General features: G+C 51.4%; 1 protein-coding gene across 8 annotated transcripts in view; it reads left to right on the top strand.

The window, feature by feature from the left end:
- The window catches only part of CASZ1 (castor zinc finger 1), a 193737-nt gene that overhangs the window by 130436 nt on the left and 35436 nt on the right, over nt 1-27865 (top strand). For all 8 annotated transcript variants that reach the window (XM_041460302.1, XM_041460307.1, XM_041460303.1 and 5 more), the window contains 3 exons: nt 16124-16690; nt 23773-24613; nt 27167-27235. In XM_041460302.1, coding sequence (XP_041316236.1) covers nt 16124-16690; nt 23773-24613; nt 27167-27235 — 1477 coding nt within the window. The remainder of the gene's footprint in view (nt 1-16123; nt 16691-23772; nt 24614-27166; nt 27236-27865) is intronic.

The raw sequence follows: 27865 nt of genomic DNA on the forward strand, positions 1-27865 counted from the left end.
ACGGAGCTGTCTTTTTATTTGCAAACTGAGCAGTTGTACTGGAAGAGATTTAGCAAACATGGGACTGCACAATGCTGTGTGTACTGAGTCACACATCAGGGCTGGAGCCAGCTAGCACTGTGAGCTACTGAGGCAAACATTTGAGAATAGCTACAATAGGCACCAAAAATATCTTCAGATGAGATCTTTCTGAGTTGCTGCACATTGGGTAACAGGGAGAGCTGACAACCTAAGCTTAAACTCTACCCACATGCTCTAGAGCTCATCCTGGGCAAGCCAAGCTACTGGAAATGGGAACAAAACAGAGCAAAAGCAGGTTTTCTCTTGTAGAGGGAGCTCTGATTAGCCAACTTCACATGGGTTGGGAAAGTTCTGGCTCTGGCAAGGCTCTAGGGATTGCCCCTGTGATCCTGGCTCTGGCTGCATTTCAGGAGGGACACAGAACTTACACCATGCTGTTGGATCTGCAGCTCACACCTGCAAGGACCAGGGCAGGATCAGTCCCTACAAGACATCATCTGTCTGTTTTTAAAGTTCTCAGGCAAGGGGTTTGGTCTTAGAGTCTCCCATAGAGAGTCTCTCTATTGCAAGGTTTTTCTCAGGGGTTTGCTCTCTGGTTGCTCTTTCCTCTCTACTACTCTTCTAAAATAAATGAGCCACTTCCCCAAAACCCAGCTCTGGCTCCTGAGACATGATTCCCAAAGGCAGATTTCTGGGGGCTTGTGCAGGACAGATCACTGAGTGGGAGAGCAGGCAGAGGAGGTTCTTGATGCTGCCTGATGTGTCGGAGGGCAGGGCTGGGGGTGAGTGCTGAATGTGATCAGCCTGCTGCCACGTGGCCCTTGGGCATCCCTTCCCCAGTGCCCCAAAGCCTTTCCTTCACCTGCTGCTCTCTGCACCTCTGCTGGGCTGGGATGGTACCCTGGCCTTGCTGTGGCTGTTCCTGCCTTGCAGCACACCATCTCTCCCACTGGCTTTGCAGCCGTTTTTTCTGCCAGCGCAGGGCACTGAAAAGTGCTGGCACTGCCAAAAACCCTGTGTGCACTACGACTCCCCAAACATCCCTTTATTTTTATTGTTCTGTTAATTACTGTTTAAACTTTAATAAGTCACTTCGTCAGGAGGGGGGACCTGCAGTGAGGTTTCTGTGCAAACACTGGGCCCGGCAGTGACTCTAGTGTAACATAACCCTTTATACAATGTGGGAATGTTTAGACTGTAACAGAAACTTGTTATTTTAATGACAGTTAAAGGGAAAAAAAAAGAAAGGAGCGAATGAAAAAGGGAAGCAAGTTTGTTGGGGAAATGGCTCATCTCAATCTCTCTGTCTGGCCTCTTTTCTCTTGGCTTTAATGATATCTGGATAAGGAGGCTTTATGGCTTCAGTTGAGGCAAGTCTTGTTCCCAGAGATGCCCTATACAAGGCAGTGTGGGATCCCTTCAGTTCTGCAGGATGAGGCCAACAGCAGAGAGATGCTGATGGAAGCAGCATGGCTTGATTTTGCTCAGACACAGCAGCAGATGCCTAAAGCCAATTTGAGCTCAGTCTAATTATTCTGACCCACACAAGAGACTTTCCCCTTCTATTCAGAGCTTCTTCCACTGGTTAAGTTTCTAAGTAGCTGTGCTGACACAGATGCTGGCATGTCATACATAGGAGGGTCCAACATCCCATGAAAAAAATGGACCTTGAAGCAAGAAGATGTTTCATTTTGACTCCTCAAAATGAGGAATCATGCAGACCTGAGAGAGGGAGAGAGCCTGGCTCACACTCTTGGCAGCGGGAGAAGAGAGGATTCACAGGCATCCTTGATTTTGGACTGTGACTTCTGACATCTGCATTGCTTTGAGGTGGAGAGTGACTGTGCAGTGGCTGCTGTCCCCGCACCACAGCACTGAAGTCACCTCCAGGTTTGGCTTGGCTATATTTAGCACTCACTATAGACAAGACCATATAGAGTGATATATATGATCTGAAAACCTTCAACTCCTGCTGACCTCTGCTGCTACAGTGAAATCCCCCAAATCTGCACAGTCTGAGTGAGAAGTGATGTGAGACCAGGAGAAGGGAGAGCTCCCGTGTTTTCCATGACAGAATTCCCTGTTCCCCCTCCCCAGGCTGGTCACCAGTCCCTGGCAGGGCTGGTCCTCGGGAAGCTCAGCTTTTTCTGCCAGACCTGGCTGTTGGGCCCACAGGGAATGAGGGTAGGGAGGTGCAAAGAGGGTATGGGGGTGCAGACTGGGGCACAAGAGCTTTGGCAGGAGATGCTGGGAAGGAGAAAGGTGCAATGGTGCTGGGAACTTGAGGAAAGAAGATGGGAGAAGAAGAGCTCCCTAAGGCCAAGGCCAGCAACTGGGATGGGAAGGGGGGCACAAAGGGCAAAACTTTGGAGGGGAGGAGAGGTTAGGAGGGTGTGGGGTGTAAGGAGCACTTTGCTGGGAGAAAGACCCTTCTTCAGGTGCCACCTCATTCCCGGGATCCAGTTTCTCTGTGCAGGGCCCCTCCCTCCTCTTTGCTAAGTTTCTGGCTAGAACAGGAGCCTGGGGGACTTGCACTCCATAAAGCTTTTTGGTTAGGATGAGTGTAGGGTGGAGTGGGAGGGGATGAAATCATGGGCCTCTGGGGAGTGTGTGTTTTCCCAAGTGGGTGAGCATGCAGGGAGCAGGCCAAAACAGTTCATGCTTTCCTCACCCACTGCTGGGGTTGTGATTGTTATTGATTGGGTTTGCTGTTCTCGGCACTTTGTGTTTTTCCAGCTGAGCATTGGCTGCCCCTGGAATTTAATTTTTTTTTTTTTACCCTCTGCCTTAGTTCAAATACGCACAAACATGGCAGATGGGGCAAGTGCATGCCCAGCTCTGTGCCAGCCAGCACTGCAGGGGCTGAGCCTGCACTGGGGCTGCACGGGGCTGGGAGAGGGCAGGGATGTGTGAAAGGTACCAGTAATGTGCAGAGCTGCTGTTGGTAGGATTAAATGCATAGGTGTGTATTATCTCTGGATGTATTTCGTACAAGAAGGTAAAGAAATCTGCTCTTGTACGGAAACTGCTGTCAGGGCTTTGTGTTGGAGCAAATCGTAGGGACATGCACAGGGATTCCCACGCTTGGGCATGAATAACGTATGGCTGGCTTAGGGTGCATAAACTTCAACCTCAAAGCCAAAGGGCCAAGAGAATGCTAGCTGCAGAGATAGTTTTGTTTTAATTTCCAACACGTGGTCAAGACTTTCAGACCCCACCAAGCCCCTCATGCTCTCCCTCCAGCCGTGCGCTCGTTGTCCGTCCTCTGCAGAGCTGTGCCTGCTCGTGGGGCCAGTGGCAGGAGCCGTCCCTTTAGGAATGGTATTTTCCAGGTTCCTGTGTGAGGCCAAACATGTCCCAGCTGCAAAAATAACCAGTCTGTATATCCTGTGGAAACAGGAGCAGCAGCGACACATCTGTCTGGTCTGCGCAGAGCTGGCTCGTAACTAATGCCCCAAAGGGGCATCAAGTGGCCGCGAGCTCCTTGTCAGTGTGCAAAATCCCAAAATAGAGACCTTTGGGGAGGACTAGCCCCTTGCAGGGGGAAGCTCTGCAGCGGGCAGAGCAACAGATACCTCTGAGCCTCTTGCAGGACCAGTGTGTTCCAGCAAGACATTAATATTGACTGGCTTCCCTGGCGCAGCCCGGGGCGCGCGGCTGCTGGCACGGCCGGGTGCAGCCCCAGAGCAGCCCCAGCCCTCCCCGGCTCCCTCCCGCCTCCCCCGTGGCCATGGGGTCACTTTGGTTGGAGAGCACAAGCAGAGCTCAAGGATAGAGCCCCCTGGACGGAGCCAAGGAGCCACCGAGTAAAAACGCTGAGGTTTTCCTTTTCTGTACAGCGCGTTTCCCTAAATTGCCTTTGACTGTGTGCATCGCTAATGAAAGTTTATGCCCTTGTTAGAAGGACAGGCAGGTCCATTCCAGTTAGGGCTGGGTCTATCCTTCTGCCAACTGCCCTCCCCAGCACACACACACACACACACGCTCACTCACTTGCTCTCCCTGGTGAATAAGTAGAGGCTGTTATAAAAAAAAAAAAAAAAGAAAAAAAAGAAAAAAAAAGAGAGAGAGGCAAAAAAAGAGGAGGGGAAAAAATTTCCCATAGTAAGTAAGTTGCTTTAAAAGCATTTTATCATGTCATAAAAAAAAAAGGAAAGTACTCTCGGAAATTGATCCTGCACAAGAGCCCATTGGACAGAAGGACGTTGGGATGTTAATGGCTATTTTGCTCCAGGGTGGCTTATTAAAAAATTTATACATAAATGCTTAAAATTGCATAAATTATTTAAAAAAAAAACATAGTAAGCAATTTGCAATCCCCATCTACTTTTCCTCTTTTTCCTTCCCTCATCATTCTTTTCTTCCATTCTTTCCTACAAAAAGAAAATATTCCTTCGCACTTCTCTTACCCTTGTCCCCTCCCTGTCTGAAAATGTGATGTGCCCAAAATTGTACATGTCTGTGGGTAAAATAAATACAATTTTAAATGGTACCTGCCACTGACCAGCAGAGCTATCTGTGAGGGGGAAAAGAAAAAAAAAAAAAAAAAGAAGGGGAGAAGAAAAAAGAAAAGAAAGAAAGAAGTTTGGATATGATGAGTGTTTCTCGCAGGCGTGGAATGTCACCCACATATCCTGGAGATTGTACTGGGGAGGTTTATGATGGTTTCCCATTGATTTGTTTCCCCGACGCAGCTGCCGACCTCTATTGAGGGACAAACATAATCAGCACTGACGCAAATTAGATGGTTATTCGTTTTGAAAATTGACAGAAAAACAATAAAAAAGATGAAATGCTCCCAAATCAATAGATATAATGAAATTCAAATAATCCGAGAGATGAGGTCTCCATGGCAACTGATAATGTGGAAAAGAAAACAATTTAATAAAGGACAGACACACTTTGAAAACAGATTGGGCAAAGGGAAGGCGGGGGGGCGAGGGAGCAAGGGGGGCTGTGGGTTGGGTGGTGGTGGGAGGGGGCAGCGGGAGGAGGTGGTGGTGGGGAGCCAGAGCCACTGCCTCTCCGGTTGGTTAGCAGTGCTGTAGTGAAGGATCACTGTCCATCCCAAGGACGCTTGCCATAATTAAGAGAGGCTTTCGGTCCAGAAAGTGCAGATTCAGGTTTTAATACACAAAATTATTTCAGGAGCACTGAATCGGAAAGTCGTTTGTTATGACCTTCCTGAGAGGCCTGGAGCAGGGCATGTTGGAGGCGCGGCGGCTGAGCCAGCTGAGTTATGGCATATTTGTGTTTTTATAGTGCGGAGGGGAGGGGGAAGGGGGGAAGAAGGTTAAACAGTATTTACAGCTCAGTTGTTTTCAGAAAGGAAAGAGAAATAGAGTTCATGAAAAGATGCGAGTGGAAGAGAGAGAGGGAGAGGGAGAGATCCCCTGCCCGGCACACACACTCTGCTGGGACGTCAGCTCCATGAGACATTCCCCGGTGCTCTGTTTGCCTTGAGGTGTGAGGTGCAGATGGGCTGGGGGTACAGAGGGGCTCTTTGGTGGGATGGGGAATGTGCCTGTCCCTGCTGCAAGTCTGGCTGCAGGGTCCAGCTGGGAGTCCAGTGTCTTCTCACTCCAAGCTGCAGAACAAAGTGCACCCGGCCGCGGGCTCACGCGGAGCGTGTGCGTGGTGTGAGTGCACGTGGTGCTCTGCTCACCCCAGCGCTGCCTGTGCTGGCTGCACGTGTGGCTGCTCTGGGCTCTGTGGGGTGCTCTGGGCTCTGTGGGGTGCTGGCTGTATGTGTGGGGCTGAGCGGAGCCAGGTGCGTGCAGGTGCTGTGTCTGTATGCACATGTATGTATGTGCAGATATGGCACCTGTACAGTCACAGCTACACAGGCTGGCGTGCGTTAGCGTGTGCATACACTTGTGTGTGTTTGTGTGCAGGGTCGTGTGCGCCTGTGCATGTGATGGTGTACCTGCACGGCCACGTTTCTATACACGTGTGTGTTCCCACGGAGGGGTGTTTGCAGTCAGTGGTAGCACAGGCACATGGATGGGCTCACAAGGACATAGGAGATAAGAAGATGAGCCCTAATGACCAGAAGGAAGAGCAACAAAAAGCAAGACATGGAATTAGAGTGGTGTGAGCACTGGGAAGCATGGGGTGAGTGCCCACATGGCCCAGCCATGGGGTTGCTCTCCCGTGCCGCTCTGACAGGACTGCTGAGTTAACAGCTCAGGCATGACCCACTGCTTTCACACCAGAGCTCTTTCTCCTCTGGCCTGATCATTCCTTCCAACAGGATGGAAGCATTTCTCCTAACCACACTGCACAGTATTAGCAGGTCGCAGACTTCTTCAGGGATTCAGAGAGCCCTTGAGCTCCCGGTACGGTGTGTAATGGGTACCTGCTCTGGATTCACAAAAGAGTTCAGCCCCGCTTGGGGATCACAGAAACCTCTCAGGGCACTGAGTGTCCCCTTTGCACACCCAGCCCAGAGCAGTTACCCCCTCACATACAGCTCAGGCAGCAGCCAGGGGCTGTGGAGAGGACACAACACGAGAGGGAAGGCTGAGCTGCTCTGGTTTGCTCTTTGTATGCAGCCCTTGCTGAGCTTTCACTCACCTCCTGCAGGCTGACACACTGATTTACTTTGCAGGACCTTGAAAGACCACAGTAATGAACTTTCTCTGGCCCTGCATTTCTTGGTGGTGCAACAAGCATTCACACTTCCAACTCCTATTTAGCTCTCGACTTCCCACTGCAGTTAATTAGCAGTCTGCATTCTTTGTTAGGTCTGAGCTTAATAGTGCTGAAAGGGATTGCAAATTGCTCTTAAACTGCCGACCAACTACCAAAGGGTCAGAGGGACCCTATTTTAGGAGCTGGCTCACTTAACCCCTGCCCTCGGTTAGGGATGAGCCCAGCCTGACACCAGGGAGCTGCTGTCCCCTGACTTGGGTCTTGGTGGTTGTGGGTTCTCTGTAAAATCACTCATTAAAGACAGTCACCAAGAGGAACTGATGAAACTTTGAGCAATTCCCTATTGAATCTGTCCTTTAAGAGATCTGTTGTCTCTCCCTGGTCCTTTTTGTTTCCCCAGTGTCAGGTATTTTCTGCCAAGTCTGGTGTCCTCTTGGTCACACCTCCGTGATTCCGTGCACCCTGTGCCTTGACTCCTTTGGTCTCTGCAGTGTTTCCAAGAGGCTCGTGTCTTGCCCTCATCTTCATGCCTTGGGAGCTGGCTCCCACATGAGGTAGCAGGCTTTGCTCCAGAGGCTTTCCCAGCCCTCTGCTTCCACCACCCCTTCCCTCTCTGTCTGCATCCACCGTGTCCTCCCGGTGAGCGCTCCAGAGCGCTCTGTGCTTCTGGGCTATGGGGAGGTGAAGTTAGGCACTGTGTTTGCACTTAGTTGCCCTGACAACACGTCTGGCTTCACAGGGAGTTTTCTAAGGGCCACAGGGAGCCTGCAGGGACCTGAGGGTGATGAGCTATTACTCTTCACTCTCCCTTTCATGTCTTTTTCCCCTTGGTTTTCTTCACAACCTGGGGGGAGATTGATGGTAGGATTGTGATGTAGATGTTAGCAGTTCTGCTTGATTTATAGAGTTACTTAGGCTGAGTGAGGCTACTTATGCTCCTCTGGATAGTAAACCTTTTAACCAGACTAAAAAATTAATAACAAATAAATAAGACAAGGAAGAGAAACTAGATCAGAAAAGCTGATCCTCTTGGCTTTATGTTATCTGAAAGAAAGATGGTGAGGACAGAAGGCTCCCAGGGAGCCACTGCTCAGCCTGGGGAGCCCAAAACCCTGGTCACTGCATTGGGTTGGAGCACTGAGAGCAGGTTTTCATAGGAAGGAAACTGCTGAAACATCTTATCAAAGATCCTGCATTGACAAATGAGCTAGGAAGTTTGCTGCAGGACACAAGGGACTTTTGAGCTTCAGTCTGTCCTCTATCAGTGCTTTTCCTCTGCTGTTACTCGATTTGCAATAGTACCTAAATTGCAAAGGCACTGGGCCTGCTAAGCTGGGCAAGAAATCCTTTCCCCATGGGTGATCCATGAAGGGGAGCCAGGGCAGAAGGGGAGCATGATGGCCTTTGCCCAAAGAGAAGGAACAGTAGCAGAGCAGGGAGCAGAATCAGAATTCCTGACTTTGTTCCCCACTTTTTTCCCCTCTTCTTTATGCTCCTTTTGTTAATTGTAGGAGCTTTCTGTGTCACTTGTATGCAGAAAGGCATTGCTTTCTTGTCCGTCGGAGGTTCCAGGGCACACGAATGCAGAGCAAGGCAGAGGCAAGGGCAGAGATGAGGAGCTTTGCCTTGGCACTCGAGTGAGAAGCAGAGCCTGAGTGGCTCTCTCAGTGAGGAAGCTGGGGGTAGACAAGATCAAAGCACATTTAGAGTCATTTTTGAGATCTGCCTAGGAAAAGGTTCAGACGTGCGTTACTAAAGAGCTGTGAGGAAGGATTAGTCCTGTCCTTGCTCGAAGTTGAACCGCTTTCCCCAGCAGCTGTGCCAAATGCCTGTGACGAGCTGGTGGAGCAGGTCAGCGGTGGGTGGGAAAGGAGTGTCAGAGGAGCCAGGGGGGAGGCAGAAGGGCCGGGGCTGTCCCCGTTCAGCCACCGAGGGACAAGGGCGCTGCCCTGCCCTGCCCTGCCCTGCCCTGCCCTGCGAGGAGCAGCTGAGCAGGTGCTTGCAGCAGGATGCAGCCCAGGAGGCAGCACAGTGCTGGGCGTTTGAAGGTGTCCATCCTGCTCTGCTCCTGCCAGCCAGCTCGGCTCTTCAGCAGGGACTCTGCGGACTCTGGAGGACTTTTTGAGTTGCAGCCCATTGCACCATTGCAGCAGGAGCGGCTGTGCTAGGGCCAGCTCACTCCTAGTGTGAGGTCTGCACTGCCTTTCTCTCCCTGGCCAGTGATATATGGCATAAATTAGGCCTCTGAAGGGGGATACTGCATCCTTAAGAAGAAATATGTCCTCATTTTTCTTAAACACCGTTTGCACTGAGTGAAATGTTTAGAAGGGACGCTGAGGGATAACTTTATTTCTTACTAGGGAGTTCAGAGCCGTTCAGTTAAACCCATAAAACACTGGGAGTAGGGAAGCTGACAGCCTGCCCGTGCATTAGAAAAGCCATTACTCATCTGGGGGAAGTTCACCCCATGCTGGAGCCTTGTGTTACCAACGGGGTGGTCCAGGGGAAAACATGGGATCATCTCCCTTGGCCATCTAAGGGGTCAGCAGGATGCTCAGAGGTGGAAAAGACTCTGTAACGATCCAGCACAGTGACACAGAGTGCTGATACAGAGACCCCAAAGCACTGGGTAAGGCTCACTGGTGGGTAATTGTCCTCACTCCCCTCCCCTGCATGGGGAAACTTAAGGCGCAGAAAGCTGGGGAGACTGGCAGCTACACTGTGTTTGGAAACCAGGCTGGAAGCCAGCATTTCTGGCTCTTAATCCCCAACTTGAATCACCAAAACCAAATTCTGTTCCAGAGGCAAGGCGTGAAGGCCTGACCTCCTGTTCCATTTCTGTCACAAAGCCGTGTTCCCAAGTGGAGAGTCCTGACTCCGTCTTCATTGCACCAACGTGCAGCCCTTTCTTCCCAGTGGGATTTAGAAAACCTCCTGGAAGATGAAGGCAGGGGCTTGTAGATAACAGTAATGGGAATTCTTGTCTTGCCTGGTGGTTGGTGCTGTGGTGGGCTGCATTATGGGGCGGGTGCGAGCTCCTGCCAGAGCCCACACCTGGCCAGTGCAGGCTGCCACCACTCCCCCAGTGAGTGGCTGTTCCAGAGGACAGGGCCACCCAGGGCACCCAGAGCCGTGGCAGACAAGGCATCGGCCACCAAGGGGGTGGTGACTTTCTCTTTGATATTTTATTTTTGGAGGCTTGACACCAAAAGATTTAATATTTGTTTGAAATGAGAAACAGTTCTCGAGTGAATTTGGAGAGCCTGGGAATTAATGTCAGACCCCCCCCTCCCCTCCCTAAACATCCCTCCTCCCCGTCAACTGAGTCCCCCCCTTTCAATTTCTGAAGCTTGCTGATTTGAATATTTATAAATATCAGTAAATTATTTATTGTAGCAATCTGCTGTGCCATTTCACCAATCGCCGTTAACACTTTAGGGCTTGCTCTTCAGGAGGATGCGACTGGGGGAGACGGGCACCTGGGGCGGGGAGCAGGCGCTGGGGAGGGGGTCCTGCCTGCCTGTCTGCCATGCCAGGAGGGCTTCTCTCTGTGGGCAGCACTGGGAGGGCTGAGGTGTTCGCAGGAGAGGATGGGGACCTTCTGTGTCCAATACCGGGGGCACTGGGAGAGGACATGGCTAAAAAGGGAGGCTTTCATGTTGACAGGAGAGGGCAGTGAGGGGGTGGCCTACGGGGGTGGCTCTTTGTGCCCTGTGGCATGCAGGGACCTGGCCTTGACTTACGGCTTAGCACTCACTACTCTTCACTTGTAGTGTCTGTTCCCCTGAGGAGGAAAATTCCTCTTGGTTTCTCCTGTCCCATTCCCTCCTTTCAGAATTACACTCCTGCACAGAAAACACACACTGCTCAGAGATGCTGTGGCTGTTTTCTGTTTGGGTAAAGGAGGGGCTCCCTGTGTTCATAAGCTCTTCTCCCAGCACGGGAGCAAATGGCCAGGTGAGAAACAGGAGCAGCCTAACCAGCTGGCAGCCCCAGTGCAGGGCACAGGATCTCCGGAGCCCATGGCTTCCACTGCTCTCAGGGCATCCTGACACTCACTGCCCAGTGCCTGCCCTGCACTGTCACCAGGAAATCACAGCTGAGAAGGTTGAGCAAAGGGAAGCATATGGGCTTGCTGAAGGGAACTGGCACTGCTCTGTGCCCCTTTGGGCCAGGGCTGAACCAGGGTTCAGCTCTCCAGGAGCTGCAAATAGGGAGAAAAGTAGACCCTTGTGGGTCTATAAATGCCATTGTGGTGGGCAGGAGAAAGTCAAGCAGTGAGGACTGCAGGCAGACTGCTCTGGCAGGTACTGGCTGTGGGGACCAGAGCAGAGTCCCCAGCTTTTCCTCCCCGGTTTATAGATGGGGTGTGTGGGGAGAGCCCTCATGGCTCTGGGAAAGCAGGGAGTGAAGCTGGCAGCTCTTGGGTAAGGACACCCTGGCTGCTCACTTCGTTTCTCCTCCCACGTCTTTGATTCTCCTTCTCCTGCCTGCCCAGTGCTGAGCTGGAGCCTGTCACGTCTGACTCTCGCACCGAGGGCTTTCCCCAGCTCCTTGCAGACACACACAGGCAGGATCCATGCTTCCAGGGCAGAGGACGTTGTTAAAGAGCCTTTGTGAACTCCCCAAGGTCAGCCAGAACAGACAGCATCCACTAATCCAAGGTCATTTCCTGGGCTAAAAGCAATAAAATGTTTTATTGATAAACTGAAGAGGGGAGAATACGCACTAAATCCACTCTCAGACATTGTGGGCCATGCCTGGGATGTTCTGCCTTTGCCCTGGCCCTGCCTGGGATAATACACAGGTCTTCATGCTGGAAGAAAAGCGTTTTCTGGTAGGGGCTGAGCACTTGGCTGCCTTCCCTGCCTCCTCCCAGCATGTGGCTGGGTAGTGCCAGGGCATTGCTCCTGAGAAGCATGTTCCCAATGCTCCACTGGCCTTCTGCTGTGAAGGTTTGGCTCCATTTTAGGGACTGCAGCTCAAGTGTGAAGAGGCTCCAGTGTGCAGCATCCTCACCTCCCACCCCAGCGAGCCATGCTGCCCTCCCTGTTTGGGACTGCTGGGCAGACTGGAGTCTCTCCAGTCAAGTTTGCACCACAGTGGTTAAAAAAGAAAAGGACTGTGCATGCATGTCAGCCCTCCTTTCTTCCCCCTCCCCGCCCCAAATAATGCTGTTAATAATTAATCGAATGAGAGCTTGCAGCTCCTGGAAAGCTGGCAGTGGGACCTCCCTCCTGAACGGAGCTGCTCAGCTGGGCTTAAAACTCTTCAATAGGAATATGAAAGCTCCATCTGTTCGACGTACCCGGCCTTCTGAAGTGACAACGCTGTCCCTCCCCAGCCAGCACCCTCTCCCCCCAGAGCGGGCCCTCCTGCCCCAGGGGCAGGGGTCTGCCCTGCACCCTGCCTCTTCCCACAGCAGTAAGCTCCTGCTGTTACCCTCCACCCATGCCAGCTGGTTTATCCAGCTCCCGTGCGCCCTTTTTTCCAGCTGGGACCCTTCCTCCTCTCTGCCAGGGTGTGTTTTCATTAACCCCATGCTAAAGCCAGGCTTGGGCTCTCTCCTCCTCTCTCTGCAAGGCTGGACTTATCTGTGTAGCAGTTTGCCCCTTGGCTGGGATGGCCCGTTTCTGTCCAGGCTGCAGATCCTTCTGTTCTGCACACCGTGTGTCCCCCACAGCCCGTTTTGTCCCTCGGGGGAGGCAGGGCTAAGCCGTGCCCGGCTTGCAGCACTGCACTGTGGAGGTGATGGGTGAGCCGGTGCTGTTGCAGGGCTGCAGGGAAGGAGAGAGCCAGGGTCTGCATGTGAGGTGCTGGCAGCACAGGGGGAGCCAGGGCAGGGGCTGAAGCAGGGGCAGCAGCCTGGGCTGACACGGTAGCGAAATGGCGAGGTGAGCTGTGTCCACCTCTCTGCCAGCCCTGGTCGCAGCAAGATGTACCTTTCCTTCAAAGAGAGGATTGCCATCAAGATGCCACAGCGATGGGTACAGAGGGGGGAAGAGCCTGTGTCTCCTCGAAGGGTGTGGAGAGGGGGAAAGAGGAGTAAACTCCCGGTGGCATTGTTTTCAGAGGAAGTGCTCAGTGTAAATAGAGCTTGTGGGAGAGTTTGTCCCGGGCAGAGATGAAAAGTCCGTGTGACAGGATCAGGTTATAAATGGCTTCCTTAGATTGATGTGAAATCAAAACATTTCTATTTAGACGAAGAAAATGAAGGGGGATGTTTACTTAGCCTGGAATCTTTAAACAGTGATTTGGGGTGGGGAGCTTGGCCTGGGGGCAGGGTGCCTCTGCCTGGCTTCTGGGATCTGGCAGTCCCGACCTTGGGCAGATACAAAGATCCCTCATCCAGCAGCTCAGCCTCTCTCCCTCCGCCTGAGAGAATGAAACACAGGTGCTCTGGTCTCCTCCACCTCAGGCTCATGGTCAGCATTTCTCTGTAAGGGTTTCCCTTCTGCTCGTGGACTTGACAGCCTAAAAGAAGGAAACAGGAATGTCCCTCCCATTCCACAGACAAGGAAGTAAGGGAATGAAAAGATAAAATGTGTCCAGACTTGGAGAGAGGTGGTTGCAAGGTTGGGAGGAGAAGCTGGAAGTTCTGATTTCCACCTGTATTGGAATAGGTGAGATATAGAGCCCTGGTATTTCAGAGCAAATCCCATTCCAGGAAGGTCTCTGGAAGGGTTAATTCTGTAGATTAGGGAAGTGCCATGTTTTCAGAACTTGCTTTATTTTTAGCTTAAACTTTAGGAAAAGATTCTCAAAATGTTAAAGAGAAAAGATCCCAAACAAAATAAGGGAAAGGAAAGATGCCAAGGGGCAGGGCAGGAGCTGGGGGGCAGAAGCTGGAGAGGTAGAGGGGCAAAGCCAGGGTGTGTGAGATGGAAGGAGGCAGAGCAGGAATGGAAGACAAGTTGCAGGCTCCCTGGAATTGCTGCGTACGCGGCAAGTGCAGCCTCAGGAACGTCTGTTCCTCTTTTCCTTTGAATAAATATTTATATATTCATTTGCCAGCTGGTGCACACACTTGGCTGCTCACCTCCAGACCAGAATAATGGGATCTGCCTTCCTGGCAGAAAGGGGTAGGGCAGTGAGGATTTGGGCTGCCGAATGTCTGCCTCCCAGTTATCTCCAGCTGCGAGCGGTGCTGATCTCACCAGTTAAGCAGGGCTGGCTATCATGAGAACACGGACAGGGAATCACCAGGCAGTGTTTGGGACAGAGGCTGGTGGTTCCATGCTGACCCAGTGCCCTGGCCCCGGGAAGTCACCGCATGGAGGCTCCGTCCCAGCCACCTGCAGCCAGCGGGGTTCTCCTGGCCCTTGGCCTGAGCCCACAGGCATCAGCTGTAGGTGTCCTGGCCAGGCTCCACTTGGAGCTCACAGCAGCCTCCTGAGATTCCCTCTGTGGTACCAGTTGGACATAGGATCAGCCTTCACTTTGTGCCCTAAATAGTGGGAATGAATTGGAAGGGAAGGTGCCAGCAAATAAAGACTTGCAGCTTTATGGGCATCTGCCTGTGCCCATCTGTATGTGCGAGGGCTGCAGGCTTGTGTTGGGGAATGTGTGAAAAAAGGAATGCGTGGGGGAAGGCACAGGAATGTATTTTGGGGAGATGGGACTTCTTAACCTGTACATGTAGGACTGTGTTTACGGAGTGTGCCAGCGCATACACACAGCTCTTTGAACAGCTGTAATTTCTAGATGGGGAGGTACGTGTTTGGGAGCATCGTGTGCTTTCCCTTCGTGAAAGCATGATTGCACGTAGGTGTTAGTGCCGGGGGGTGCGTTTGGAAAGTGGAGGAGTACATTTTGCCTCCCTTTGTGTGGGGGGCTGATATATTTGTCGGGGGGTTATTTTTCTTGCAGTCCTTGACAGGGAAGCGTGTCTGAAGCTGTCAGGAGTTTACGCTAAGCAGCCACTCTCTGGCTGTTGGACAGCAGGTCTAAAGTTTCAGTCTGTTTGTATTGGGCTGTCATGTTACGGGATTAGGGGCTGTCACAGTGGCTTCTGGGTGCATTGTAGGGGGTCTGATTAATCTCACTGTGCTTCTGTGGAGCAGCACCTCTGTGCTGGTGACAGGGAGGTGTGAGCTGAGCTGCCACGAGGGAGTCCTGTGCAGTAGAGGAACCCGTTCTCGTCATCTGAGGTCTGGAGACATGTTCTGTTCGCTCTACATGTGACTGGCCCCTCTTTCAGCACAATGTGAAATCCAAGACCCCATTTTGGAGGGACCTCCACCTCCAGCCATATCCCCACAGTAACTCTAGTGGCGTGTGTGACCAGCAAGTGTTTTATTGATGCTCTTCCTGAGCCCTGGAATGCAGGGCAGGGTCTGCCTTGGCTGTGCTCTGGGAGAAGAGCCAGGCTGTGTGCCCGTTGCAGCCTTCCGTCCTTTAACCCTGCTTAGTCTGGGCATCTCTCAGAGGTATCAGAAATAAAGAGAGAAATGAGACAATGCAACTGCTTTAGAATATTTATTTTGCTTTTACTTGGGATTGAACCTTGTTAATTGTTGGTGCAATAATTATGCAAGTGACTCTGATAGAGACCATTTAGTTCAAGATTCTCCATGACCTTGAAGTTAAGACCTTACCTTCTTCCTCTCTCCCCCCACCTTCTCTCACCCCTCCTTTACTAGCTGTCACATATGAATAAACTACATTAAAATAACAAACTCACACTAATTAGCTGATTGTGCTGGGAAGTATGAGAGCAGAATTTCCTGTGTGCGAGAGTGAGCAGGCAAAGGGGCCTGATCAGCCAGTACCAGCCCACAGCAATTTTCTCCATACTACTGTGACACACCAGTCTAGTTCTGGTGCGCCAGCACACACACTTTGCCAGGGCTTCTGTCCTCCATACTGGTTCTTTTAGGTGCATACTGGTTCTCTTCTCTGAGACTATGCACAAACTCTTCTAGGTGAATTCCTCACTGTCCATAGGGTTAGGCTTGGAAAGCTGTTGTCCTTGCTAGAAATGCTTGGGTGCAGTCACTGGCTGGTGTGGTTTTGGCACCCACTACATCTGGGACAGAGCTAGGGACCTAAAGAAGGTGGTGCTGCAGTCTGAAGGAGAGGGCAGTCCGGGCTTTTAACAAACTCCTATCCTGCCTTAGCCAGGAGCAAAGGTTGGTGCCACGCTCACCTGCCTGGGATGTTTGGGGTCTTTCAAGCCCAGTTCTGTCCCAGAACAAATAAGTGCCACTTTATGGCCAGTGGCATATTTTGGTCCCAGCAGATTCAGAGGATTCTTCTCACCGAGCTCTTCTGGTTGGGCTCCCACTCAGAGCTTAGGAAGCGCATAGTAGCTCCACCTTTCCAAAGGTGGCCATGAAACTGGCCATGCCTGAAAGCCCAGTGGGTTGGCACCATCCTTTAGCTGTTTGGGTTCATGTTGTCTGATCCCACTAATGCCCTTCCTTGCTTCTCTCCTGTCTCCTCCTAGCTGAAAGAACTATATGCACTGACGCAGCCTCAGGAAAACCCGCAATGGCTGCCAAGCGCAAAGGCGGCCTGAAGCTAAATGCCATCTGTGCCAAGCTGAGCCGCCAAGTCGTCTTCGACCACGGGGGAGCTGAGCAGGCACGTGCGGACAAGGGGCCACAGCAGGAGAGCAGCAACAAGGACCTGCCCCAGCCTGGGACCAAAGAGCTGGGGACAGAGTTTTCAGATGGACTCAGCTGCGTGCAGAAGATCGAGGAGGACAAAAGGAGGGAGGTGATCGAGAAGTGGGTGAATGGGGAGTACAATGAGGAGCCCTTGCTGGGGCGAGCAGAGGGCAAGGAGTGCAAGGGCACCGAGAGCACAGAGGTGCCCCCTGAAGGGGTTTACATGGTGCAGCCCAAGGGCTGCAGCGACGAGGAAGATAACGGGGACGAGGCAGACGCTCTGAGGGGCTCACAGGATGGCACCTTCTTGGACGACAGGGATTCAGATGGGCCAGCAAAGGACGATGCCTACCGGTCCTCCAGTGGCGAACCAGGCTCCAAGCTGGGCGCAGGAACCACCTCAGGTAAGCCCTCTGTCCCCTCCATTTCCTGACACAGGGCAGCTTCAGAGTTAGATTTTCTGTGTCCATGCCAGGTCCTGCAGCACCTGGCAGCCAAGGGGAAGGGTAAGAGCCCTTCGCCCGGGCCTGTCATTTTGCTCTTGGGACCACACGGAGTTTGCCTCTGGCTCAGCCGCCCTTCCCAAGAAGGGTGGTGTGAGGGTGGACGTGGCTGGATAGTTCTTTCCAGGCCACAAATCCCTGGGTAGGGCAAATCTCACCCTCCAGACTCCTTCACACCACTCAGATGGCCATAGCTGTGGTGGGTGCTGGTTTCCTGCTCTTGTATTCCCACGAAAGCAAAGAGAAGCAGAGATTTGTCTTGTGACAAATCCCAGGTGCATCCTGCAGGGTGTCCACACGCGGGCTGGCTGAGTTACCTAACCACCCTCATGGCCACGCGTGGCACCTTGATCAGTAATTACTGGCCGTGGAAGGCCCAGGACGAGCTGGGAGAGGGTCAGGAACGCTGACAGGGCTGCCTCTTCCGCAGCTCCCGAGGCCCGATGCCGAGCCCCGGCCTGCGGGCCCTCGGGTGAGCAGAGGGCGGCCCGCGGGGTCGGGCGGCCCCCGGGGACGGACGGGCGGCCCCCGGGGAAGGGCAGGCGGCCCCCGGGGACGGACGGGCGGCCCCCGGGGAAGGGCAGGCGGCCCCCGGGGACGGAGCGGGGTCGGGCGGCCCCCGGGGACGGACGGGCGGCCCCCGGGGACGGGCGGCCCCCGGGGAAGGGCGGGCGGCCCCCGGGGAAGGGCGGGCGGCCCCCGGGGACGGACGGGTGGCCCCCCGCCTCAGCGGAACCGGGCCGGGCAGGACGGGAGCAGTGGCCGGGATGAAGGTTCTGGAAGGAATGGCCACCGAGATGTTCCTCCAGGGACTGGACCGGATCAGGGGAAGCCTGCGGGAGGTGGAACAGAGCCAGGGCAAAGCTGGATGGTCCCTAGAGAGCCACCCCGCACTGAATGTCGCGATCCCTTCTTGCTGCTCGGCCGGGCGGAGGGGCTGAGGGGATGCTCGTGTGGTGGTGTTGCCTCCCCTCACGAAGGGCCCAGTCCTCGAGCTTTGCCCACCCTGAGCTCCGGATGGAGCTGGTGAAAATGCCGCTCCCAAACCAAAGTTTCCCCCACCATCTCGTGTGTTTTTCCTCTGGCTGTGTTTCTTATTTTCACATTGCTTCTGCTTCATTTTTGTGGTTCATTCAAAAGCTGAGTTCAACAAGAGATGTTGGGGAAAGCCTCAGATGACTTTCTTGATCCCTTTCTGATACCCAGGTTTCCCCCAGATTGATTTGAGGGGGTGTATGAGTGCTAAGCCTTGATAAAAGCTTTGGGTGAATTGAATTCTCTCCGTTAGGGCAGAGCAGCTCCCTCCCCATTTGTCACTCAGCTGGGCTCGATCTGTAATTGAAAGATCTTCCCCTAATCTGCTCCACCTGCACGCACCCCTCCCCTGATCTCAGCACTTTGTGAATCCATCAAACTTTCCTCCTTTTGTGTGTGCGCATGTTTTCCTCCTCCTGTTAATAATGCAGCTGAAACTCATCTCCGTCTGTCCGTTCCCCTTCTGGAGAGGCACATTCTCTAGTCTTCACGAGTTCAGTGGCAGCGCACATAATTATGCATATAAGATATAAACAGAGCTGTTTAATTATCCTTCGCCACATCAGTGACAGAGTAATTAACAAACATTGCAAGATCAATGAGGGAAAGTGTGACCTTCAGTTTCCTTTGATAGGAAAGCCCTTGTCGTTCCCAGACACAAGGTGATTGTGCCTGGACTCTGGTTTAGTTTGTTTTAATTCACACCACTCCACCCCACCTCACCATTTGCAGCTTTTATTTGCTATGAAAACTAAAAGGAGGGGAACTTAAATGTAAAAAAAAAATGTTCGCAAACTAGAGAAAATGAAGAGGCTGAGGTTTCTCACTGGGGGAAGAGATTTAAGTAAAATACCTTTGCAGGGCTGTATTGTCAAAGGATTATGCAAAAATGGGTAACTGTTTGGGAAGGAGGGGTAGCTGGAGCCTCATTTATGTCTAAGGCAGGTAATGGCACATGAGGCGTCCAGTTTACATACAGGACCACGCGGGATTTGACTTGCAAACAGACGTGCTGCTGTGTCTTGAGCGTCTGTTTCGAGAACCTTGTTATAAATGTCATTTGCAACATTTCCCTGAAAGCACAAGAAACATCGCTTGCCTTGGGAAGGACAAAGTTATTTTCCTTTACTTTTTCTGTCAGTGTTCAGGAAATGAATTTTCAGCTGTTCATCACCAAGTCCTCTCAACACCTGACATTACTGAGTGTGAGCTAAACCTATTCCAGTGAGATTTGGAATTTCCTCTGTCAAAAAGGAGGAATTTTTTTGTGGGAGTTGGGGGGTTGCAGGAGTCAGGTGAGAGGAATACAGGTCTGCCCTCCCAGTCAAAGTGGCTTTGGGGGAGTCATCACAGAAGCCTTGATTTGAAGATTCTGAGCACCACTTGCTCCCTATGAGAATAGAGGGTACAGGGCTGACAGTGCTGAGCAGTGTTTAAAACTGAGCCCATACTTGCCTCAGCTGGAAACTTGTGTGAAAAGCAGGAGCCACACAGAAAACCCAATCCCACATCTAACAGGCTTTCTTGGTCAGTGGGAAAAGTGATCCTAATTATATGGGGATGAGAAGGGTTCCTGCTTCCCAGGGTCCTGGTGTGTGCACACATTGTCCACTTCTGGGGGTTCAGCTGGTGCCCACGTCTTCCACCAGTGCCTCTTGTGGTCTCTTGCCAAATCCTGGCCACCTTTGTGTCCCTCCAGGCTGACATGAAGGCTTGTTGTGCATCAGGCAGAAGTTCACAGAGACTCAGTCAATGTTGTTCAAGCCTCATGCTTTGCAACAAGATGGAGTTTCTTTTCCAGCCTCCCCTGGGAAAAACAGGACTAAGGTGCTCAGTCTTGCCCCGGTGTGCCTCCTCCCTGCTCCACCTGGGAGGCACACTGAGGGGTCACAAAGCTGGTGTCTGTCACACTGATGGGTGTCAGAAGCTGATCTGGATGTGCAGATATGTTTGTTCATTCATTCAGGCACCCTGTCTTGCCCACTGACCGGCCCATGCTTCTCTGTGCACATTTATATATAGCAGTGAGATTTCTCGGTGCAGTCTCTGACACAGATCCCTTTCCACAATCGCTCACTGACGCACACATACCCAGGCAGATTTTCCTACACATGTTCTTCACTTTGTTACATAGTGGGCTAAAGCAGTCGGAGTAGGAGCTTCCCCCTGTACAAGCTTTTGGATCTGCCTTTCTTTTCTTAGCTTCTTGGCTAAGTCTCTTGGAATATTCATTGGCCCTGTTTTCAACCAGGAGAGTTTTCCTAATTTCCTGGGGAGACTTCACTTAGGAGAGCATACACGCCAAGTGCCAGTTTCTTGCTCATCATCCTGTATCCCCCAGGTCTACGTATTTTCCCTCCCAAGCAGAATAAAGGACAAAGCCCTGGCTGGGATGTCCCATCCCCCAGGATCCAGACCTTGCACTCCATTTGGGCTGTTTTGCTTTTCCTTCCATATATAGTGTGCTGCTGCAGGCTATTTTTAGCGCCTTTTTTGCTAGCTTCGGATCCTTTGTGATATGATAGCTGCTCTGAGACACACAGATCTCTGCTCTTTGGCAATGCCCACAAATGGAGAGCAGCGACAAGGGGAGAGGGAGCCCTTTATTATCACAGGAAAGGAGAGGAAAATGCAGTGCAGAAAGGGGGAGGAAAACACAGGGATAATGCTTCCTGTGGCTTCCAGGACTCCTCACAGGCAGTGTTTCCCAACTGTTGTCCTGCTTCGTTTTTGTCTGTTTGTGGAAATGAGGAGGGTTTTCTGTCAGTTAGGTAATACCAATTACCTCTTCACTGTTGTCTGAAAGTGTATTTGAAGTGAGGTGGCTGAATCTCATACGATCCTTCTGGTGAGCCAGCTCCCTTCTGTAACAGGGTGCTTCCACTGGAGGAGCCTCTGTCCTTCATGTTAGGTGCCTGAGCAATTAAATGCAGGTTGTCTTAACTTCAGGGGATGTGTTGGGCTTGTTGGGCTCATGCTGGATGAGTAGAGCTGCAGTTCCTGGCAGTGAGCAGTGGGAATTGGCCAGAGCATTTGAGAAATGTGGGTGAGGAGAGACTGAGCAACACCAGCAAAGCAGGGAGGGTGTTGTCATCATTGGGAACCAAATCTGAGCAAAGGAAAAGCAGAATTCAAGATGGGTTTGGAAATTATATCCATGACAGGAAAGCTGAACTCAGACTTCACAAAGCTCAAAAGAAGGTCTGCACACCCCCTTTCCCCTTTCCCATAGGCTTGGATTTTGCATCTAACTGTTTACAACAGCTGAGGTATAGCCACATGGTACCAAAGATGGGGCACACTGCCTTTCAGGGAAGTGGCTAAAGCTAGCAAAAAATCTCATTTAATAGATTCATTTTGTATCATATCCTCAGTGTGGAATTCTTTTTTTCCCTTGCAGCTTGACACAGGCTGGCTAGAGTTTTTCTGTGCAGTGTCTCATTTAATAGTTTCATTTTGTATCACATCCTCAGTGTGGAATTCTTTTTTGCCTTGCAGCTTGACACAGGCTGGCTAGAGTTTTTCTGTGCAGTGCTTGGAAATCAGGGCATTATGAGCAAAGCTGAGGGTTGTTTTGCTGGTCCAAAAAGAAAGGAAAAGCAGAACAGGGAAAGCAAATTGAACAGAAACAGGAAATTGTTAGACCCAGTAGGGATTTCATGGGTTCATTCTCTTTTGTTGGGTCATAGGGTTACACTGAAATGGAAGTGGGAAAAGAAAAAAAAGAGGTGAAGAGGAGAACTGCTTTAAAGCAGAATGAAATTTTTTAATGTGCTGTGTGAGAAAGACAAAGTTGTCCTTCAGGCAAGTCTTGTTGCTGGACCCAGTGAGGAATGGTTCTGCATTTAACATCCTGGAAGATTAATACCAACCCTTGAGGTTGTGCTATGCCCTGAGCCTGACACCGCAGCGGCATTGCCACCCATTCTGTGACTAACAGGGTGTTTATTCTGGAGTCAGGCATCCCAAATCCCATGCAGAATGCTGGGCTTAAGTGCCTGGAGCTGGAAGGTCATGTTGGGCTAAGCTAGATCCCAGCAGGTGTGGCTTTGTCCCCTGCCTTGCAGGCTCTGGGCGTGTTCTTCACATCGCCTTCCCCCAGAACCACGTACACAGGGAACCAGTGTAGCAGCACTTCTGCTGCAGTAAAACAGCTATTCCAGGCAATCCTGGAGCAGGAATGTGACCTTCATGGTCTTGCCCATTTAGTGCCCGTCACAGGCAGTCTTTTCCTCCATAGAGTCCTGTGAAAACTGATTTGTGGGAGCTGATGGCTATTGAACTTCGACTGCGCTCATTGACAGGCTCTTGCGTGCGCGGAAACGCTCTCGTGTACGTGCCTGCCTGTGCAAGTGGCACCACTGGCTGTCAGATTCCCCACATCTTAGGCATCTTTTGGATCTACTGACCTGTTCTGTGGCAGCGTCTCGGTGCCTTCCTTTTCCACTGTGTTTCAAGGCAGTGTTGCTTTGTTTTGAGTGGGACCCCATGCCCAGAACTTCCCTTCTGCTGCCAGTGTACCTCCCTGTGCTGGCTGCCTGGGAAGGAATGTGCTTGCCCATTACAGCCAGAGCAAGTGTTGAGTAAAGATGATGAGGGAGGTTTGAAGGACTCCTGCACACAGTAAATCTTTACTCTGCAGGAGAATGCAAGAGGGAGAGGAGGAGGAGCGCCGTGTCAGACTGAAGCCTAAACGAGGCCAGGCCGGTGCATCAGAGCAGTTTTTATTTCCTCCTTTACACTGATAGTGGGTGACCTCCAGATGTGTGTTCTTCTCATCATGGTGGGCTGCGAAACTGCCTGAGGGAGTAGGGGAGGGAGAGACCTAAAGGACAGCTTTTGCTCATTCTTCCTCCCTGTAATCTGGCCTCATGAGACTAACCCCTTCCCCAACCCATGCTCCAGAGCACTGGCTTTCTCCCCCTCCCTGGAGCCCACATCAGGACAACAGCTTTCTCTCCTCAGTCTAAATCCTGATGGAGGGAAGGCTGTTCCTTACCTATTTTTCAGCTATGTGGACTTTCCCCTTTCCTGGTGTTACTGGAAGCTGTTCCTGGCTGCCTGAGAGGCTGCCTGTAGGTTTCCATAGCATTCACTGGACTGTGGCCCTTTTCCACATGTCATGTAGTAGCTGTCCAGTTACAGGGATTGAGAAGGAAGAGAGCAAGCTGAGTGAATCCTTACAAAATTGAAAAGAAAGGGAAGGGAAGGACTGCAACAGTGATGGGGAACTGATCTGTCTTTGTCTTGCCTTCTCTTCTCCTCTCCTTCCCGCACTCCTCATTCTTGCCAGGTTTCTTGTGTACACAGCCTTTGCTGCTCTTCCCCTGCCTTGACTCATCTCCACCTCTGCTGCTTTCCTCCTCTCTGCATGTTCCATTCTGCCCTCCTCCTGCTCCACCCCATACGTTGCCTTGCCCGTCTCCCTTATCCATCTCACACCATGCTGTCCTGCCTGCTCTCAGCCCGGCTTGCTCTTCACTAACACACACAGCATTTTCACACAGGTTTTCCCTCTTACACATGCTGCCATCTATCCTCTGTGCACCTCCTTCCATACACAAGTATACACAAGGACAGATCTGTACAAACCTCGGCATATTGGCATTGGTCTCACTTCCAGTAAAATTACTTTTTCTTCATATTAGGCCAAGGCAAGAGTGCAGAGACATTTATGAAACTTTGTTTAATGTACTGAAAAGCCATCGGCTAGAACATTTAGGAAATTGATTTTCCTGGCATTGATGAACTCTTTTTATTTTACCCCAGTATTAATTACTTTTTTTTTTAAACAAATTAATTTAAGAGTCATAAAACCTAACAAGTGAGCCAAACGTCAGTAGATCATGTTCCCCTCTCCCCTTCCTCCCCCCCCACTACTAGTGCTGGTATGGGAGGAGAAGAAAAATCAGTGCCTTGTGTGAGCCTCTCCTCTGGTTTCGCTGCAGGGGAAGCTTCATCACTGCGGGATTACGCCGCCACCACCATGAACGAGTTCCTGGGCATGTTCGGCTACGACGACCAGAACATGCGCGATGAGCTGGCCCGCAAGATCAGCTTCGACAAGCTGAACGCTGCTACCTCAGAGGCCACGGCGGCTGCTGCCTCCCTCCCCGGCGAAGATGCCATGAGCAAGCGAGCCCGCTTCTCCAAGTACGAGGAGTACATCCGCAAGCTGAAAGCTGGAGAGCAGCTCTCGTGGCCCCTGCACCTGGCCAAATCTGAGGAGCTGGGCTCCAAGCTGGGGAAAGAGCCGTCCTCGGTGCTGGCACAGCCCATTCGCGTGCCAGGTCCAGACGCCTCCATGCTGACGGAGACCAAAGCCACTATCCTGCCACTGCCCTCTCCCAGCAGTTCCCAGATGCAGGGCCTGATGTCACGGGCCTCCAAATATGACTTCTTCATTCAAAAGCTGAAGACGGGTGAGAGCATCAGGCCCCAAAATGGCAACACTTACAAGAAGGCCTCCAAGTATGACCTAGAAAATGTCAAGTACTTGCACCTTTTCAAGCCTGGGGAAGGAAGCCCAGATATGGGAGGAGCCATCGCCTTCAAGACAGGCAAGGTAGGCCGGCCTTCCAAGTATGATGTGAGGAACATTCAGAAGCTCACTCCAGTAAAAGCTCCAGTCCCCAGCCTGGCCCCTGCTTCCCTCACCAGTACCCCCAGCAGCACTCCTGTGGCCGGGCCAGAGCAGTCCATCTCATTGCCATTCAACACTCCTGAGTACCTGAAATCAACTTTCTCCAAGACAGACTCCATCACAACTGGAACAGTCTCCACAGTAAAGTAAGTGTACTCCCACTTTTCTTATCTAAGTACTAGTGAGGGATCATACCACAAGTCTGTGTGTGGTTCAGTGGGCAATTCCAAGTTCTTGCACTGTTAAATACTGCATTGTTCATGGGATGGTTCTCTTTGCTCTCTGTCAAAGTGCCTGCTCCTCTTTTACGCCTTACATCTCTATTTATCTGGTCTGCACTAAGGCTGTGACCTGCCATCAGCAGTCATAGCCATGAATCTGGAGTCCAAATGCTCCTGAGTTCATATGAAAGAGGAGGGAACATGGTGCTGTCAGCACTCTTAAGGTCAAGGTTGGAACTACTTTATTTTCTTCTCCCTCTGGTTTCCCAGGCATCTGGATGTGTGATTCTTGTTTCCATTTAACTCAAAGGCATGACTCTGCTGACTTTACTGTTAGCAAGATGAGGCTTTTTGTTTGTCCCAGAACTCAGAAGACATTTTGGTGCCTAATTCCCATCAATTTCCATAGGAGTTAGGCATATACCTACTTCTGTGGGGCCAGGCCTGTGTCTTCTCAATTTGCTTACACAAATAGAGATGATTCAATTACCCCTCAGACTGGGCAAACTCATTAGCCCAATTACCACTAATAACCTCCTGCACATACATTGCCAGCAGTCTCTGCAGTGATGCCATTGACGGAATGGAGGTATCTGAAGGCCTTGCCAAACCTTGGATTACTTTTTAATGTGCCTTCCAGAGGTGGGAGCTGTAGAAGAGATACATATGTACGTCAGGCTGCAGCAGGGAGGAAGGGAGAGACTTCTCCGCTTTCTTGTCATGGTTTGGGTTTACTTGTTTCTCACCCACTTTCCCTGATTCCCCTTGTGGAAGGCAGAGCCATGTCATGATACCTGTCTTCCATGTGAAATGGTTGTTCTATCAACTGCCTGCAGGCAGATGGGGAGCTCCATGGTGAAGGTGTATGGGAAAAGATAGAGGATTATTAACATCTGCATCTGCTCAGGACGCTCAGGGTCCTGCTCAGGATGAACCTGTATGTGCTACAGATGACAGGCAGGGACTCCTATTACTTAAAACCACAGTGATGTAAATATTCCTGTAGACTCAGCGCCCTGTTGTGACAGGTGACTTGGTCCAAGACTCTGTGCCTGCAGTGTCTTGAGAACACTCAGCTGCCTGGGGCTCAGTCGCCGTCCTAGAGCTGTGCCTAAGGGCACAAGCAAGATAAGCAAGCTTCTTATCTGCTGTGGTGTTGCATGGGATCCCAGTTTGTTTCCCTTTCTCTTGCTTGTGTCCTGCCTCTTGCCAGATGTGGGTTTGCCAGCACCATGGTGAGCCTTCCGCTGGCCACAGGACTTCCTCCACCAGGACATCATGATGGGGCTGCAGCTGGAATGGAGGTGACCATGGCCTTCAACCTGGCACTTCCAGTGTCCTGATCACACACTGCAGTACAGAATGGGCTCTGGTCCCTTCTCCTTCAGGCTACTCACTAGATAGAAGCTTCCATGATAAAAGCCAGCAGCCCATTAACTGTGCTGGTGAAGGAAGTGCTGGCTGCGATATCTGGGCTGTGGCTTCCCATTCCCCGTCCCCACTGGGTTCAGTAGCCTGGCAGGAATTACCCTTTACTCTCACACATCTGCACATACACCCTTGCCATGGGTTTAAACTCTCTTAGATCCAACGCCATTAACCTGCCCTGAACTCATCTACCTTCACGTGAGCTCTGTGCGAAAGTGTCCTTGTTTAAACCAGGGTGCAGAGCTGCAAGGAGGTGGAGTGGAGGTTGGGCACAGGCAAAGCACACAAAGAAGATGGTGTGCAGCCTGTCTGGAGGTGCACTGGAGTGGCCCTATGTCTTGGGGCTGGAGTCTGGCCCTGCATCTCATTTTCCCTCTTCCTGAACTCACTAAGGATGTTATTTTTATCTGCTTCCTAACAAAGTAAAATAATCCAGGCTTATGTGACACTTATGGGGTGTTTTTCTCATTGATTAAAATACAGAATCTGTCTGTTTGAGTTTTGGGGTATCTGAAAACAAAGAGGCATTTTAAGCCCCATCCAGGGGCTGGAGCCACTGTTCCAGTGCTGGTCATAGAGCTGCAGGGCTGCTGGCCACAGGAAATGGGCAATAGCTCACAACATGGCTGGCAGAGAGACTCTTCTCCTGCAGGTGAGCCAGGGGCAAAGCTCCCGTGCACACAAGGGCAGCACTGCCAGCTGCCTCAGAGAGGTGTTTGCATGTGGCCATCACTTTTTTGCATAGGCATTTTTCTGTAGAAACAGAAAAATTTTTGTGGTTGGTCTTCTCAGTTTCTCCAACAAACTGCTCTGAGTCCTGCAAAGAGGGGACATGCAGGAAGGGCGGTAGACAGCCTGTGTGTTTCCCTGGGAAAAGAAGGTACAGGATTTGAAGGGCAAAGGGGAGGGAATTTAAACTTATGGGTGTCTTTGCTGGTACCCTTCCCTGGGCCCTCTCTCCTGATCTGTCAGCAGTGTGTGAGAGAAACAAGGAGTTTAAGCTGTGCCCTGTTCCTGCTAACCAGCTCTGCCCTGTGTGTCTCCCATTAGGAATGGATTACCCACTGACAAACCAGCCGTCAGCGAAGATGTAAATATTTACCAGAAGTATATTGCCAGGTAGGCAAAACTTTTGACTTTGCTGGGGAGAGGGCTGGGAGTAAGAAGATGGAGTGGTGGTGGGAGAGACGAGGTCTTGTGTGGATCAAGTGTTTAAACCAGACATTGGCACTTCCATTTCCCGTGGCATCTGTACTTGCTCTGTCCCCCTGCTTGGGAGAGCAGTAGCTCTGAGAGGTATGCAGTCACGCCAAGAGCATGCTTAGCTGCCTGGAGCTGTTAGACTGTGTGACAAATAGTGGAAAACTGCTTCACTGAAGAAGCCCAGGATTTAAATGGGAGTTCTGCCTCTTGGCTGTTGTTCTTTCTGTCCTCTGCCTTTTTCCTCTACCATGTCTGCAGGAGGCAAGCAGAGAGCATCTCAGCTCTGAGAATCTAGGCTAGAGAGATTTACAGGTGACTTGAGTTTAGGGAACTATTGGCATCAACATGGGATGTTTATCCTACAAAATTTTTGCAGCTCATTTCTCTGAGAAACCCTCACTGAATCAGGTGCAGAGTAGGGCACCTTATCACAGCTGTGGGCATGCTTAGGTCAGGACAGTGATGCTGAGAGGAAGCCCAAGGCTGTTGTGGTGGGACAAAGTGAGTAATGCCACAAGAGCCAGAGGGACAGAGGAGATGATTGCA

Source organism: Pyrgilauda ruficollis, unplaced genomic scaffold, assembly GCF_017590135.1.
Source record: "Pyrgilauda ruficollis isolate IOZ18807 unplaced genomic scaffold, ASM1759013v1 scaffold141, whole genome shotgun sequence".
Taxonomy (NCBI): Eukaryota; Metazoa; Chordata; class Aves; order Passeriformes; family Passeridae; genus Pyrgilauda; species Pyrgilauda ruficollis.